The sequence below is a fragment of the Rhinopithecus bieti genome, unplaced genomic scaffold, assembly GCF_001698545.2.
Source record: "Rhinopithecus bieti isolate Rb0 unplaced genomic scaffold, ASM169854v2 scaffold_13029, whole genome shotgun sequence".
Classification (NCBI taxonomy): Eukaryota; Metazoa; Chordata; class Mammalia; order Primates; family Cercopithecidae; genus Rhinopithecus; species Rhinopithecus bieti.
This window is the reverse complement of record NW_016807982.1, coordinates 660,611-675,661: the sequence shown is the minus strand read 5'-3', so window position 1 is coordinate 675,661 and position 15,051 is coordinate 660,611. Positions and strand designations below refer to the sequence as shown.

The 15,051-nt window shown below is 48.0% G+C and overlaps 1 protein-coding gene across 8 annotated transcripts in view; it reads right to left on the bottom strand.

The window, feature by feature from the left end:
• AZIN2 (antizyme inhibitor 2) overlaps positions 1–15,051 on the bottom strand; it is a 56,214-nt gene that overhangs the window by 34,206 nt on the left and 6,957 nt on the right. For 6 of the 8 annotated variants that reach the window (XM_017884452.1, XM_017884449.1, XM_017884450.1 and 3 more), the window contains 5 exons: positions 9,922–10,094; positions 8,752–8,886; positions 7,431–7,596; positions 4,848–5,010; positions 3,536–3,648 (listed from right to left, as the gene is read on the bottom strand). In XM_017884452.1, the coding sequence (XP_017739941.1) occupies positions 3,536–3,648; positions 4,848–5,010; positions 7,431–7,596; positions 8,752–8,886; positions 9,922–10,094 (750 nt within the window). Of the gene's footprint in view, positions 1–439; positions 480–3,535; positions 3,649–4,847; positions 5,011–7,430; positions 7,597–8,751; positions 8,887–9,921; positions 10,095–15,051 lie in introns of those variants that run through there. The other 2 variants (XM_017884455.1, XM_017884451.1) reach the window with 2 other exon arrangements.

Below are 15,051 nucleotides of genomic sequence, written 5' to 3'. Positions count from 1 at the left end.
AAGCCAGATTTAAAAAGAGGGTGGGGGCCAGGAACAGTGGTTCACGACTGTAATCCCAGCACTTTGGGAGGGTGAGGCTGGACAATCACTTGGAGCCAGGAGTTCCTGACCCACCTAGACAACATAGGGAGATTGCATCTCTACAAAAAAGAAAAAGAAAAACAGAGCATGGGGAAACCAATGGGTTAAGAGAGAGACATGGCGCCGGGCCCAGTGGCTCATGCCTATAATCCTAGCACTTTGGGAAGCCGAGGCAGGTGGATCACTTGAGGTCAGGAGTTCGAGACAAGCCTGGCCAACATGGCGAAACCCCATCTCTACTAAAAATACAAAAATTAGCCAGGCATGGTGGCACACACCAGTAATCCCAGCTACTCAGAAGGCTGAGGCAGGAGAAAAGCTTGAACCTAGGAGGCAGAGGTTGCAGTGAGCTGAGATCACGCCACTGAAATCTAGCCTAGGTGACAGAGCGAGACTATCTGAAAAAAAAAGAGAGAGAGAGAGCACGACATGGCAACCAAATGCACCATGCAGACTTTCTTTGCCTCCTGATTTCAGCAAATCAATATAAAAACCATTATGAGACAGTTGGGGATAGCTCAACACCGATGATGGGGGACACTATGGAACTGTTCATTTTTTAATTTGATAATGGAATTGTGATTTTTTAAGTTCCTTATTTTTTAGAAACATGTACAGTACTAAAATATTTTTAAAAGCTCCAATAATATTTGTTCTGTACTTTTCTCATACATGGTTGTAGCTTGTATACTAATCTCACACACACACACACACACACACGTGTTTCTATCCAACAGAACTGTACTTCCAAAGCACAGACAATTCCTCTGTAGACCTCAGCACAGTGCTTTGAATATTGAGAGTAGCACTTTGAGAGTACTGAATTATTTGCTGAATTTATAAAAATTAAAAAAAAGAAACATGCATGGTGCAATGATAAGAAGTATACCTTGAGCCAAGGATTATGTTTCATATAACTTTTTTCTTTTCTTTTTTTTTTTTTTTTTTGAGACAGAGTCTTACTCTGTCGCCCAGGCTGGAGTGCAATGGTGCAATCTCGGCTCACTGTACCCTCTGCCTCCCACGTTCAGGTTACTCTCCTGCCTCAGCCTCCCAAGTAGCTGGGATCACAGGCATGTGCCATCATGCCCGGCTAATTTTTGTATTTTTAGTTGAGACAGGGTTTCACCATGTTGGCTAGACTGGTCTCATAACTCCTGACCTCAGGTCATCCAACTGCCTCTGCCTCCCAAAGTGCTGAGATTACAGGCTTGAGTCACCATGCCCGGCCTCATACAACTTTTTATACCGAGGTGTAAACACAAAGTCCCTGGGAAGGAAGAGCAGGTATGCAAAGAAAGATGCCAAAACTATTCTATTTGTAAGGGGACCTTCTTTGGGAAAGAAGGTGCAGATACCCCCAGCCAGGCTGAATCCCTCTTACACACACTCCCAGCACCACAGGAGTGAACTTATCATGTGTATTGTCATCTATTCAATGTCTGACTCCACCGCCAGGCTGTGGGCCCAACTCTGGAGGCGCTCAAGTGGCCAGACTTGGAAAGCAGTTAAGAGCCTAAAGGAAGAAACCACAGCATTGTCCAGAGGAGAAACAGCACAGACCACAAAGAGAGTCAAATATCCCAGTGCCCAAGTCAGGAATGCCAACTAGAGATCAGCCAAAGCAGAGATCCTGGTGGGGGACGTGGCAGTGGGCTGGGACCACCATCTCTTCTTCTGAGGAGCTGATAAAGGGAGTGGAGTGGGTGAGAGCTAGCATGCAACAGGCAGACAGGGACTAGAGAAGCAGAGTAACAGGGATGGAGCAGCTGCCCGCTTTGTAACCTGGCCGGCCTGGTCCCTTCTCAATGCAGTAGGATGTGGGCTGCCACAAGAATGCAGGCAATGCTAGTGCGTCAGAGTAGAGAGCTCAGCATTCCTCAGCACCTTGGGGAGGCCTACTCCGACCAGCAGATGTAACCACATTTAACCATGGAGTGAGGCTCCATCAAGCACATCCAGGGTGCCTGGGCACCTGGGGGAGGGAGGGAGGGAGAGAGGGGTTCCCTAGGCCAGCACAGGGATAAGGGGCAGGAAGAGCCACAAAGTGGAGGTGATTTTCAAGACCCCTCTGATTGACTCTTAAAAAACCGGATAGGAGCTGGGCACGGTGGTTCACGCCTGTAATCCCAGCACTTTGGGAGGCCGAGGCAGGTGGATCACAAGGTCAGGAGTTCAAGACCAGGCTGGCCAATATGGTGAAACCCCGTCTCTACTGAAAATACAAAAATTAGCTGGGTATGGTGGCATGTGCCTGTAATCCCAGCTACTCGGAGGCTGAGGCAGGAGAATTGCTTGAACCGGGACCTGGGAGGCAGAGGCAGCAGTGAGCCAAGATCACACCATTGCACTCCAGCCTGGGCTACACAGCGACACTCTGCCTCAAAAAAAAAAAAAAAAGACAAGAAAAGAAAAGCAAAAGAAAACTGGATAGGATGGGAAGGGAAGGAAAAACATATTGAGTGCTAGTTAGGCATTTCAAGGCATGCAAGGAAAGTTTCTTTCCAGGAAGAGGGACTGTACAAAGGTCAAGAGATGGGAAGAGTCCGGGCGTGGTGGTTCGTGCCTGTAATCCCAGCACTTTGGGAGACCAAGGTGGGTGGATGATTTGAGGTCAAGAGTTCGAGACCAGCCTGGACAACATGGTTGAAACCCCGCCTCTACTAAAAATACAAAAATTAGCCGGGAGTGGTGGCAGGTGCCTGTAGTCCCACCTACTTGGGAGGCTGAGGCAGGAGAATCACTTGTACCCAGGAGGCGGAGGTTGCAGTGAGCTGACATCACACCACTGCACTCCAGCCTGGGTGACAGAGTAAGACTCCATTTCAAAAAAAAAAAAAAAGAGAGAGAGAGATGGGAAGACACGATGGAGAGGGGAAGATACAACGATGTCTGGTTTTCTTTCTTTTCTCAAAGATGCCCATTAAAGGTGCTGGAGGCCCTGGGCTGGGTTCCACAGGCTAGGAGGAATGTTTTATGTATTCCTGTTCCCCTGTTATTACAGAAAAACCCACTGTATATGAAGTGTTTCTACTTCCAGAAATTTACCACAGAGCTGTAACCTCAACATATATTCACAATGCTCAAAAAGAGAAAACCAAATGGCCAACCACTAGAGTTAGATTGGTTAAAATACTATATAGTCATCAAAAATCATGTTGTCAAAGATCAGTTAATGGCATGGAAAGAGCTACACCCCATATAAATGGAAAAAGCAGGTTACAAAACAATATGATTCCAATGTCATAAAAAAAAGTATAAGGCATTTTTTAAAGTACACAATGCTCAGAGTCTTTCTCTGTGTGGCAGGATTATGTGTGATAACCTTCGTCACCCTTGTTGTCTATTATAGACAATAAATATGTTTGACTTTTTAAAAATTAGATAAAACACAACAAATGTTATTGAAATACACATACACAATTGAAAACAGGCCCACATGGGGTAAGCTCACCTTCTGCAGGATGGGGGTAGGGCAGATGTTGTCAAACAGGACTGAGTTGAAGATCCCATACACGCCCTCATCAAGGTGGTACACGATGGTCTTGGTGGTGGAACCATTTTCCTCTGCAGGAGGGGAGGGGTCGGGGCAGCACAAATAGCAATGTGAGGGGGTGGTAGTGGGGCTGGCACAACAGTGGACTCAGCAAGAAAGCAAAATGGCTGCCCATTCCTCAACCATGAGGTGGGGCCTACAACAAAAGCCATCAGCGGTCATCCTCCCAGTGACATGGGTTCACTGCCGTGTTGGGAACACTCACCCTTGCAGCCAAGCAACCTTGCCCAGGACGCACTCCCCTGCCTGCATCTGAGCCCCTAGATGCCCTAGCACAGGCAGAAGTGCAGCCCACCCAAACTCAAGACTCCAAAAGGTTAAGCTACTTGCTCAGAGGCACGTGATAGCGCAGTGGATCAGCCAGAATGAGAAGACAGGTCTCTTGGTTGGATCAGATGGGACAATCCCCCAGGTCTATAAAGGAAGCCAGAAGAATGCCACACACGAACGCAGGACATTCTACCTGGAGCCCACCGCCCTTCACATGAATTCTCTCCGGGGAAGAGCGCACAGTCCTGAGGCTCCCCGGCCTGAGGGTCCCAGAGCAGAGGGCAAAGCCTCAAGATCAGAGTCCCTGACACCTGTCACTCACAGGCTGCTGTGTCTGACCTATCTGGAAGGGCAGGGAAGAGCACTGATGTGGGTGATGTGGGCTCAGAAGCTCTGAGTCAGCCTAACCTGAACTTGAATCCCAGCACTGCCCCTTATCAGCCATGTGACCTTGGGCTAATGACTCAGCCTTCCCCTGCCTATGTTGTCATCTGTAAAGTGGACTTAAACAAATGTAAGCTGTCATTAATTATTTTCATTATATTATGAGAAGCAGTAGGGTGAGTAGGAGTCTGTACTTTGTAGAGGAGACAGACATGGGGTCAAATGCAGGCTCTTACTAGCTATTAAGCTGCTCACTTGTATTCTCTTTGGCTCTCAGTTTCCTCATCTGTAAAATGGGGTCAATAGAGTATCTATCCTCTCTAAGGTTGTTTTGCTCTCAATCTTCACAAAATATGAACACGTCTAGGAAAAAAAGATACTAAATAAATGTCTTGAGGTGGGGTGACTTGATTGTAAGTTTCCCTAAAGCAAGAACCCATTCATTCTCCAGATTCCCCCATCCTCTGCCACTGGGTCTAAAACCAGACCCTGCTTAGCCAACCACTGTCTCCAGCTTCAGGGAAGAACAGGGCTCCACTGCCCACCTGGCACCTACCCTCCCTGCCAGGTTGATCCAGCAGAACCTCCTTCTTGGCAATGATGCTGACTGCTACAGTGAAGGCCGAGGTCACGTAGTAGCGCCCCAGCTCAGCAAGGATGTCCACACCACAGCCCTCTGGGAAGTACAGGTCCAAGGCTGAGTTGATCACAGAAGCAATCTGGTAGGAGGAGAATGGGGAGACAATTATGTGTTTGAAATGTGGGCTTTATGGCCAGGCGCGGTGGCTCATGCCTGTAATCTCAGCATTTTGGGAGGCCGAGGTGGGCGGATCAAGAGATCAGGAGATCGAGATCACCCTGGCTAATACAGTGAAACCCCAAACCCCATCTCTACTAAAAAAAAATTGGCCGGGCGTGTTGGTGCGTGCCTGTAGTCCCAGTTACTCGGGAGGCTGAGGCAGGAGAATCGCTTGAACCCGGGAGGTGGAGGTTGCAGCCACCGTACTCCAGCCTGGGTGACAGAGACTCCGTCTCAAAAAAAAAAAAGAAATGTGGGCTTTATGCTGAAGACTTGCTACAGATCCAAGTCTATTTCTTGAAAGCTGCTTTGATTTCCGGAAGAAGGATTTGGCGCTGCTAAGGCCCCAGCTGGTAACTGTGGACAGCTGGCCAAGAAGGTAGGAGGGGGACAGAGCTGGTAAGAGAGCCTCATGCTTGTGTAAATCACCCTCCAGTAGAGAGCCTCATGCTTGTGTAAATCACCCTCCGTCATGGCCCCACGATGGGAAGGGGCACTCTTCGTATCACACTTGGTACTCAGATTCCAGAAGCCCTGATGTGGGTCTTTCTTTCATAAATAACCAGTTTGTTAAATACAGCTGACCCTTGAACAACACAGGCTTGAACTGCGTGGGTCCACTTATGCATGCATTTTCTTCTGACTCTGCCACCCTGAGACAGCAAGACCAAGCCCTCCTCTTCCTCCTCCTCCTTCTCAGCTTACTCAACTTGAAGACAATGAGGACAAAGACCTTTATGATGATCCACTTCCACTTAATAAATAGTAAATACATTTTCCCTTTCTTATAATTTTCTTAATAATATTTTATTTCTGGTCAGGCATGGTGGCTCATGCCTATAATCCTAGAACTTTGGGAGGCTGAGGTGGGCAGATCACTTGAGGTCAGTTCGAGACCAGCCTGGTCAACATGGCAACTCTACTAAAAATACAAAAATAGCTGAGCATGGTGGCTTGCACCTGTAATCCCAGCTACTCGGGAGGCTGAGACACAAGAATCACTTGAACCCGGGAGGCGGAGGTTGCAGTGAGCCAAGATCGTGTCACTGCACTCCCGCCTGGGTGACAGTGAGACCCTGTCTCAAAAAAAAAAAAAAAATGTATATATATATATACACACACATATATATTTTCTGTACCTTACTTTATTGTAAGAATACAGTATATAATACATATCACACATAAAATATCTGTTAATCGGCTGTTTATGTTATCAATAAGGCTTCTTGTCAACAGTAGGCTAAGTTTTGGGGGAATCAGAAATTATATGCAGATTTTTGAGTGTGTAGGGGTCGGTGCTCCTAAGCTCTGCGTTGTTCAAAGGTCAACTGTAATACACTTGATTACAGAAAATTCAGAAAATACGGAAGAGGAAAAGAAGATAAAATCACTCCTAATTCTATCACCTAGATGAATCTAATTATTGTTAACCTTTTGGAGTAGTGTCTTTAATTACTTTTTATACAAATGTTATTTTTTATTATAACCATGATAGGTCTCTGTATACGTTTTTAGAACCTGTTTTACTTAATAGACTGTAAATGACCACCCCACATTAAGTAAATGTTTTCATCAAAAGAATGTACCATAATTTAACCAATCCTGAGTATTAGATGGACGAGGGAAGTCCACTGGACTTCCGTTATGAACAAAGCTAGAACTGTCATCTTTGAGGCAAATTCTTTGAGACTATCCCAAATTATTTCTGTAAAGTCAATTCCTAGATGTCGGTATTGCTGAACGAGGCGCCTTCCAAGAAGAGGCGACCTCTAGTGGTTGCAGTGGGAACTGCTAGGACACATTTTTCTTGGCTTCACCTCACAGTGGGTAAGGAAAAGGGAATGGAGGAGAATGGACAGGGAGCAGACCAAAGGTTGGTTTTCCTTTCCCTGCCTTCCCACCCGATTTCTCATCAGCCCACCTGAGGGTGAAGAGGCCTATCCCGCCCCTTAAAGAACCTTATGACTTATGTAAATGTGTCCTGGTTATGTCTCCAGTTGGCTGGTGAAGGGCATGGCAGGCAGAACCAGGTTCTGCTTTGGGTTTAGGAAGTGATGTAACCTCTGTGAGCCTCGGCTTGTTCAGCTGTAGCACAGAGTTAATAAGTAGTGAGATCGACCAGGTGGCTTTTGGCTTAGGAAGTGATGTAAGCTCTGTGAGCCTCGGCTTGCTCAGCTGTAGCATAGGGTTAATAAGTAGTGAGATCACCCAGGTAAGCACCAAACACGGCATGCAGTGCATAGGACTCATGCACAGTGGTCTCCCTCCCATCATCTAATCCCTCCATATCCCCCTCCCCCACCATAGAGCCCAGCACAACACTCCCAGCTCCAGGGTTACCTCCTCAAATCTCACTTTGGCCCCTTCTGTGCCAGGGAAGCCGCCACCAAGGTCCAGAACGTGCATCTTGTGACCCAGCTCGGTGCCCATTTCAAACACGAGCCGGACATCTGCGATGGACTGAGCATAGGCCTGAGGGTCAGGACAGCCACTGCCAATGTGAAAACTGGGAAGACAGGAAGAGCCTCGGCTGACATGCAGGGCTCCAAGTGCCACCACCTGAGCCCCAGGCAAGAGTGACGTTGGGCAGGCACATGAGACGGTATGCCCATTTTACAGATGCAGTGACTGAGGGCCTGAAATGTTAAATGGGTTGCCAAGGGCCATATGGCAAGGGAGGAGTGGACAGGAGGCTCGATCCAAGGTCTCCTGGCACTTGGTGCTCCTCCCATCCCTCCTTCTGGGATGAGAGCCAGAACCCCCAGTCAACCAGATCTGGCTGTGCCTCCCAGTCAGCAGGGTGGCCTTGGCAGCTTACTCAGCTTTGTTTTAGTTTCCCCACCTATAATGCGGGGACAAGACCCACACCACACAAAGCTGAGAGATAATGTGCATGAAGCACTTAGCACAGCAGCTGGCACATCCTAAGTACAGAATAAACAAAGTCCTATATTAGGTAGTTCATTGTTCATTAGGTAGTTCATTATTACCCCTTCCATATTCCATATCCCTGTAAGAAAAGAGGCACACAGCTGGGTGCAGTGGCTCACACCTGTAATCCCAGCACTTTGGGAGGCCAAGGCAAGAGGATTGCTTGAGCCCAGGAGTTTGAGACCAGCCTGAGCAATAGAGTGAGACCCCATGTCTACAACAAATAAAAATTAGTCAGGTGTGGTAACGCATGCCTGTGGTCACAGCTAATTGGGAGGCTGAGGCGGGAGAGAGAATTGCTTGACCCTAGGAGGTCAAGGCTGCAGAAACCCATGATCATGCCACTGCACTCCAGCCTGCCTAGGTGACGGAGTAAGACCCTATCTCAAAAAAAAAAAAAAGAAAAGAAAAAGAAAAGAAAAAGGAAAGAAAAGGAGCTCCTCAAGAATGCAGCTGCAAAACCTTTGTCCTACAGGCTGGTAAAACTCCCTCAAAGCCAGGTCCCTGGATGGAACTTCCTGGGACAAGACCTTCCGGGGACCCTGGGGCTGGGGAAGGGACCATTCCAAACTTCCTTTTCAAACAGAGGAAATTCTCAAATGGCAGAATTCCAGGCCCAGGGACAGGCCCTGCTGGGAGGTCCTGGGGAAGGTCTCTCACAGAATTAATTCCTGGGAAAGAGGCAGGGAGCCTGGTGTGGGAGGCGATGGCAGGGGTTCCCAGTGCTCACCTCACACCCACCACCTCCACATGGCTCTTCTTCGCATTTTCAAGCAGGTGTCTGCAGGATTTCAACGGCACTCCAAACTTCAGGCTCAGGCGGCTCAGGGAGTGGGAGTCATCAGTAGCAATGCACAGAACCATCCTGATGAGACACGCAGTGCCCCTCTGCTGGACAAACCCTGTCACCCCGCCCCAGCCACATCTCTCAATCAAGGGCTGTGGGCCACATGGCTCAGAGCCACCCAACCCCACAGGCTCCCTGACCCCTCCCTCTCCCTACACAGCCAATCAACCTTCAAGTCCTATCCAATCCATTCCTTAAATGTCCCTGGACCCATTCCTGCAGCCCCTGCCCTTGTCCAGACCTCACCAACTCTCCTGGGGCAGCTCCAGCCCCTCCAAATCAGTCTCCACACCAGTCAGAGCTTTCAAACTTGTCATGTATGAGAGGAATCATTTTTAAACAAAGCCTTGAGGAGGACCCATTAACACGATGGAAGCTGCTTTGGATGGACTAGAGTGGCCCATCACCTGCCCCCCAACCCTTCACCCAAAGGCCCCTCCTGGGAAGTCCAAGGGTGTCCAGTAATCGTGTAAAAGGCAGTCAGAGCAAAACGCCCAGCCCTGACCCCTTTGAAAGTCCATTTGCATCAGGTCCCCACCCCCGACCAGGATCTCCTTCAACCCCCTGCACATAGCATGCTGCAGCCACACTAAGTTTCTGCTTACTCTTAAATGCCCCATGCTGTTTCCAACCTCAATGCATTTGCTTATACAGTTCACTTTCATACCCTCTCCAAATTCTATTCATTCCTCAAGGCCCGCTTCAAATGCCACTTGCTTCGTGAAGCTTTCCTGACCACTCCCTCAACTCTCTCAAGCCTGTGACTTTGGTTTCCATAACATGGGTCTCACTCCGCCTGGGGCTTTAACTAGTTATTTCTGCCTTTGTTCCAGCTAGACCTGGCATCCTGGGTTCAGTCCAGGAGAACCTACCCCAACCTCCTGCAACTGTGACTGGGTCCAGGACAGGGTGACCTGCCCCAGCTCCACCCCTCACCCCACCCCACCCTCACTCCGCAGCCCAGCCTTCCCACAGCCCAGCCTCCCCTCAGCCCAGCCTCCCCAGCCCAGCCTCCCCACAGCCCAGCCTCCCCATGAGTGGTTCTCAGCTTACTTGGCACTGGGGTGGCTCTTTACCACCTTTGCCAGCTCCATCTCATTGTCAAAGCTCAGCAGCCGGATCCCATGCTTGGCAGCATATTTGATCTGTGCAATTTGCTTACAGGGGTTGGCGTAGATGATCTTACTGGCAGGGACTCCAATATGCTGGACCAACTCCATCTCTGCCTATGAGGCCCCAAAGGTGGTAGTAAGGAGGCACCAGAGCCTGCTGGCCCATGGAACCCAAGGAAGCACAGATGAGGGCAAAGTCACAGCTATGCATAGGGAGGCCTGTAACAGGTGGGCCTTGCTCTAAGACACCAGATACATAGAAATCAGGAGTTACATGGATTCACCATTTTTGATAAGCAGGGCTGCCATGTACAGCCATGCAGGTGGTGCACTGCACAATCCTGGGGGATGGGAGGGGTCCCACTGAGAATGAATACAGAGTAGATTTGTATATTTATTACAAATTCCTGGCAGTAAAGCATCTCATTCTAAGAAAATCAGTATATTTATTATAACAATTAAGTGTCGGCCAGGCGCAGTGGCTCAAGCCTGTAATCCCAGCACTTTGGGAGGCCGAGACGGGCGGATCACAAGGTCAGGAGATCGAGACCATCCTGGCTAACACGGTGAAACCCTGTCTCTACTAAAAAAATACAAAAAACTAGCCGGGCGAGGTGGCGGGCGCCTGTAGTCCCAGCTACTCGGGAGGCTGAGGCAGGAGAATGGTGTGAACTCGGGAGGCAGAGCTTGCAGTGAGCTGAGATCCAGCCACTGCACTCCAGCCTGGGCGACAGAGTGAGACTCCGTCTCAAAAAAAAAAAACAAAAAACAATTAAGTGTCTTAAGGAAAGGGTATGTTTTCTAATTTTCACAAAGGTATTATATGGACTCATGGTAGCCCTGACAACAGGCTTCTGACACATTTTCCTGGCAAATTTAAATGTTTAAATATTACTTGGAAAACAGTATGGAGGTTCCTCAAAAAAAAACTAAAAATAGGACAGGGCACAGTGGCTCACGCCTGTAACCCCAACACTTTTGAGAGGCCGAGGCGGGCAGATCACTAGAGGCCAGGAGCTTGAGACCAGTCTGGGAAACATGGTGAAACCCCATCTCTACTAAAAATACAAAAAATCAGCCAGGCATGGTAGTGCATGCCTGTAGTTCCAGCTACTCAGGAGGCTGAGGCAGGAGAATCACTTGAACCCAGCAGGTGGAGGCTGGAGTGAGCCAAGATTGCGCCACTGCACTGTAGCCTGGGTGACAGAGCCAGACGCCATCTCAAAAAGTAGAACTACCAACCACCGTATGATCTAGCAATCCAGTACTGGTTATACATCCAAAGGAAAGGAAATCAATGTGTAGAGGAGATATCTGCACTCCCATGTTCAGTGCAGCATTATCCACAATCGCCAAGATATGCAAGCCACCTAAGTGTCCATCACAGATGAACAGATAAAGAAAATGTGGTCCACATACACAATGGAATATTATTCAACCTTAAAAACGCAGGAAATCCTGTCATTCGCAGCAACATGGATGAGCCTGAAGGACATCATGTTAAGTGAAATAAGCCAGGCACAGAAAGACAAACATGCATGACCTCACTTATATGTGGAATCTAAAAATGTCAAACTCAGAGAAGCAGCCTAGAATGGTAGTTGGGGTCGATAGCTGGGGTCGATGGCGAAGGGGCAGTGGGAAGAAGTTGATCAAAGGATACAAAGTTTTAGTCAGGAAAATTAACCTCAAGAGATCTAATGTACATCATGGTGACTATAGTTCATAACAACATATGGTACGCTTGGAAATTGCTAAGAGAATAGACCTTAGGGGTTCTCATCACAAAAAAAAAGGTAAGTATGTGAGTGAATGCCTAATTAGCTTGTTAACCATTCCACAACGCGTACATATATCAAAACATCATGTTGTACACCATAAATATGTACAATTTTTATTTTTTATTTGTCAATTTAATAAATAATAAATATGTTGCTGGTGTATTAGAAAGTCCACCAGACCAAGGGTCTTTTGGACAGAGATCATCCCACTCCAAAGGCCTACTCTGTGCACAGCCCTGTGCTGAGTGTGCAGGATGTGCTGGCTCAGCCCTGCTCCTCTTGGCTCCTCTTGGGGGCTCCTCCTCATCCCCTTTGCAGAACATGGGTGCACCTGATTGCTGCATTAATGATACGAACAAATGATGATGATGACGATGATGAATTTCATGATGATGACAGCAACTGTGTTCATTCAGCACCTGCCACAAGCAGGCCCTGAATTAGATGTTTTACATCGGGTGTTAGCATACTTTTTCTATAAAGAACCCGAGTAAATATTTTAGGCTTCGCGAGCCACACAGTCTCTGTCACAACTTCTCAACTGCCTTTGTAGCACCAGAACAGCCACAGCCAAAGCATAATTGAATGAATGTGGCTGTGAGCCAACAATAAAACTTCATAAAATCAGGTGGGGGGCTGGATTTGGCCCTCCATCCATAGTTTGCCAACCCCTACTTTGGATTCACCCTTTTATTCAGCCCTTGGAAAGAACCCATTCAGATGGGTATTAGCTCCAATCTACAGAGAAGGAAACTGATGCTCTGAAAGGCTATGCAGCAAATAGGTGGCAGAACGAACTTTCGAATTCAAGTCTGACTCTCCATGAATAAACAAGAGAAGAGAGAGCCAGTTTTGAAACATGGTGAGAGGCATAAGAGTCATTTTTAGCCATTCTCATTTTGTAATAAGAGTCTAATTTTAATTTAGCAACTTTTCAGCACTAGATATTTATAAGCACTATTTCATTTAATCCCAATGACTATGCTATGAAATATTTATTGGCTACATTTTATGGAGGACAAAATTGAGTTCAGCAAGGTCCACCTGTCTGTGGTGACACAATCAGTAGCAGAGTGGCACACAAAGGTCAAGCTCCAGAGCTGGGCTTGCTGCCACCACAGCTTGCTTCCCAGGGGCAGATGTGGCCCACCCCGAATCTGAGTGGATGTGGACCTGTGTTTTTGTTCCCTGCCTCACCACATGATGTGAGAGGAAGAAGCAGTGTTAGTACTTTGGGGACCTGTGATTGAGCTTTGATTATAATTCTTTAAACTTTTAAAAATATATATATATATTTCGTTTTGTTTTGTTTTGTTTTTTTGAGGCGGAGTCTGGCTCTCTTGCCCAGGCTGGAGTGCAGTGGCTGGATCTCAGCTCACTGCAAGCTCCGCCTCCCGGGTTTACGCCATTCTCCTGCCTCAGCCTCCCAAGTAGCTGGGACTATAGGCGCCCGCCACCTCACCCAGCTAGTTTTTTGTATTTTTTAGCAGAGACGGGGTTTCACTGTGTTAGCCAGGATGGTCTCGATCTCCTGACCTTGTGATCCACCCGTCTCGGCCTCCCAAAGTGCTGGGATTACAGGCTTGAGCCACCGTGCCCGGCCATATATGTTTTAAATAGAGACAGGGTCTCACTATGTCGCCCAGGCTGGGCAACTCCTGGACTCAAGCAGTCCTCCTTCCTTGGCCTCCCAAAGTGCTGGGATTACAGGTTGAGCCATGGCACTCAGCCTAATTATAAATATTTAAATAAGTGTTGTCATTCACTGTAGGCATATCCTGTGCCACTCACTGCATTAAGTATTTTATATACATTCTCATTTAACCTTACTAATAATCTCATAAGGTAGGGAACAGAGGTTCAAGGAGGCTAAGTGATTGGTCCAAAGTCACACAGCTTTTAAGTGGCACAGATGGGATTCTAACTGTCAGCCCTTAGCACACCAGCTCTTAACCTCACTGCTGGAACGGGGAATGCAACCTCAATGCTGCACTGAAGGGTATCTTTTGAGCATCTGTTGAGTTGCCAGGCTCTGTGATAGGTGTTAATAAAACAAGTGGTGACTAAAGCACAGAGGCTCTCTGAGACCACAGAGCTTTCAGGTTGGTGGGGAAGACAGGCACAGCAGTCCCAAATGAGCACCAAATAATGATAGAATTACAAGTGGTTAAGAGCTGGGAAGAAAAAGTACGTGCTGCAAGAGACCTGGGTGTGAGGGCAAAGGACAACCTCAGGCTCAGATATTTAAACTGAGCCCTGCAGGAGGCCTCAGCCAAGCCAAGAGGGAAGGAAAGAATCTAAGAATGTTTCCAGTAGAGGAAGCAGCCTGTGCAGAGGTTCTGAGGCAAGCGGTGCTGAGCACTTCAGCCTGATCAAGGAACAGAGAACGCTGGAGTGGCTCGAGCAGAGCAAGTTAGTGCAGTGAGGACAATGAGGTCAGAGGGAGGGGGGCAGAGCTGCCAAGGAAACATGTTTTACCCTGCATGTGATGGGAAAGAGTCTAAAGGGTCAGGAAGGGAAACGACATGGTCAGATTTGCATTTTAAATACAACGTCTACATGCCTATCTGGCTACCTGAGGGAGGGCCCAAGTGGATTCTGGAGGAATAGACTGTGATAGTCAGTGGCTATTACCATCGCCCTGGGGGAGATGACAAAGCCAGCTCCAGAAAAGCGGGGAGATGTGTTCTGGAGGTAGGGCTGGCAAGCTGGGTGACAGATTGCACGTGGTGATGAGGAGGAGGACGTCAGAGGGAACTCCCACACCCAGCAGACTGAGGGGCCCTTCATGAGGGGAAGGGGACGTCAGGAGCGCATTTGAACATGCCAGGTTCCAGGCATCTCCTTGTGGGAAGCAGTGGCATATTGATGGTATTTAAAGCCATGGGAGGAGATAACCCTTCTTCTGAGAAGAAGGAGGGTTTACAAGACAGGGAGGTCTAAGAATTCAGAAGAATGTAACCATTTAGAAAGTGGCAGAAGACGAGGAGAGATGGTGCCCAGGACCTGCAGAGGTGAGGATGGAGAACGTTTCCAGGGGATGAAGAATATGCAGATTAGAAAGCTATTCCTGTAAATGCAAATTTTGTCTCACAGCTTGTGTCTGGATGGGAAGGAGCTGTCTCAGCTGTAAGAAGTGCCTGATGGGCCGGGCGCGGTGGCTCAAGCCTGTAATCCCAGCACTTTGGGAGGCCGAGACGGGCGGATCACGAGGTCAGGAGATCGAGACCATCCTGGCTAACACGGTGAAACCCCGTCTCTACTAAAAAATACAAAAAAGTAGCCGGGCG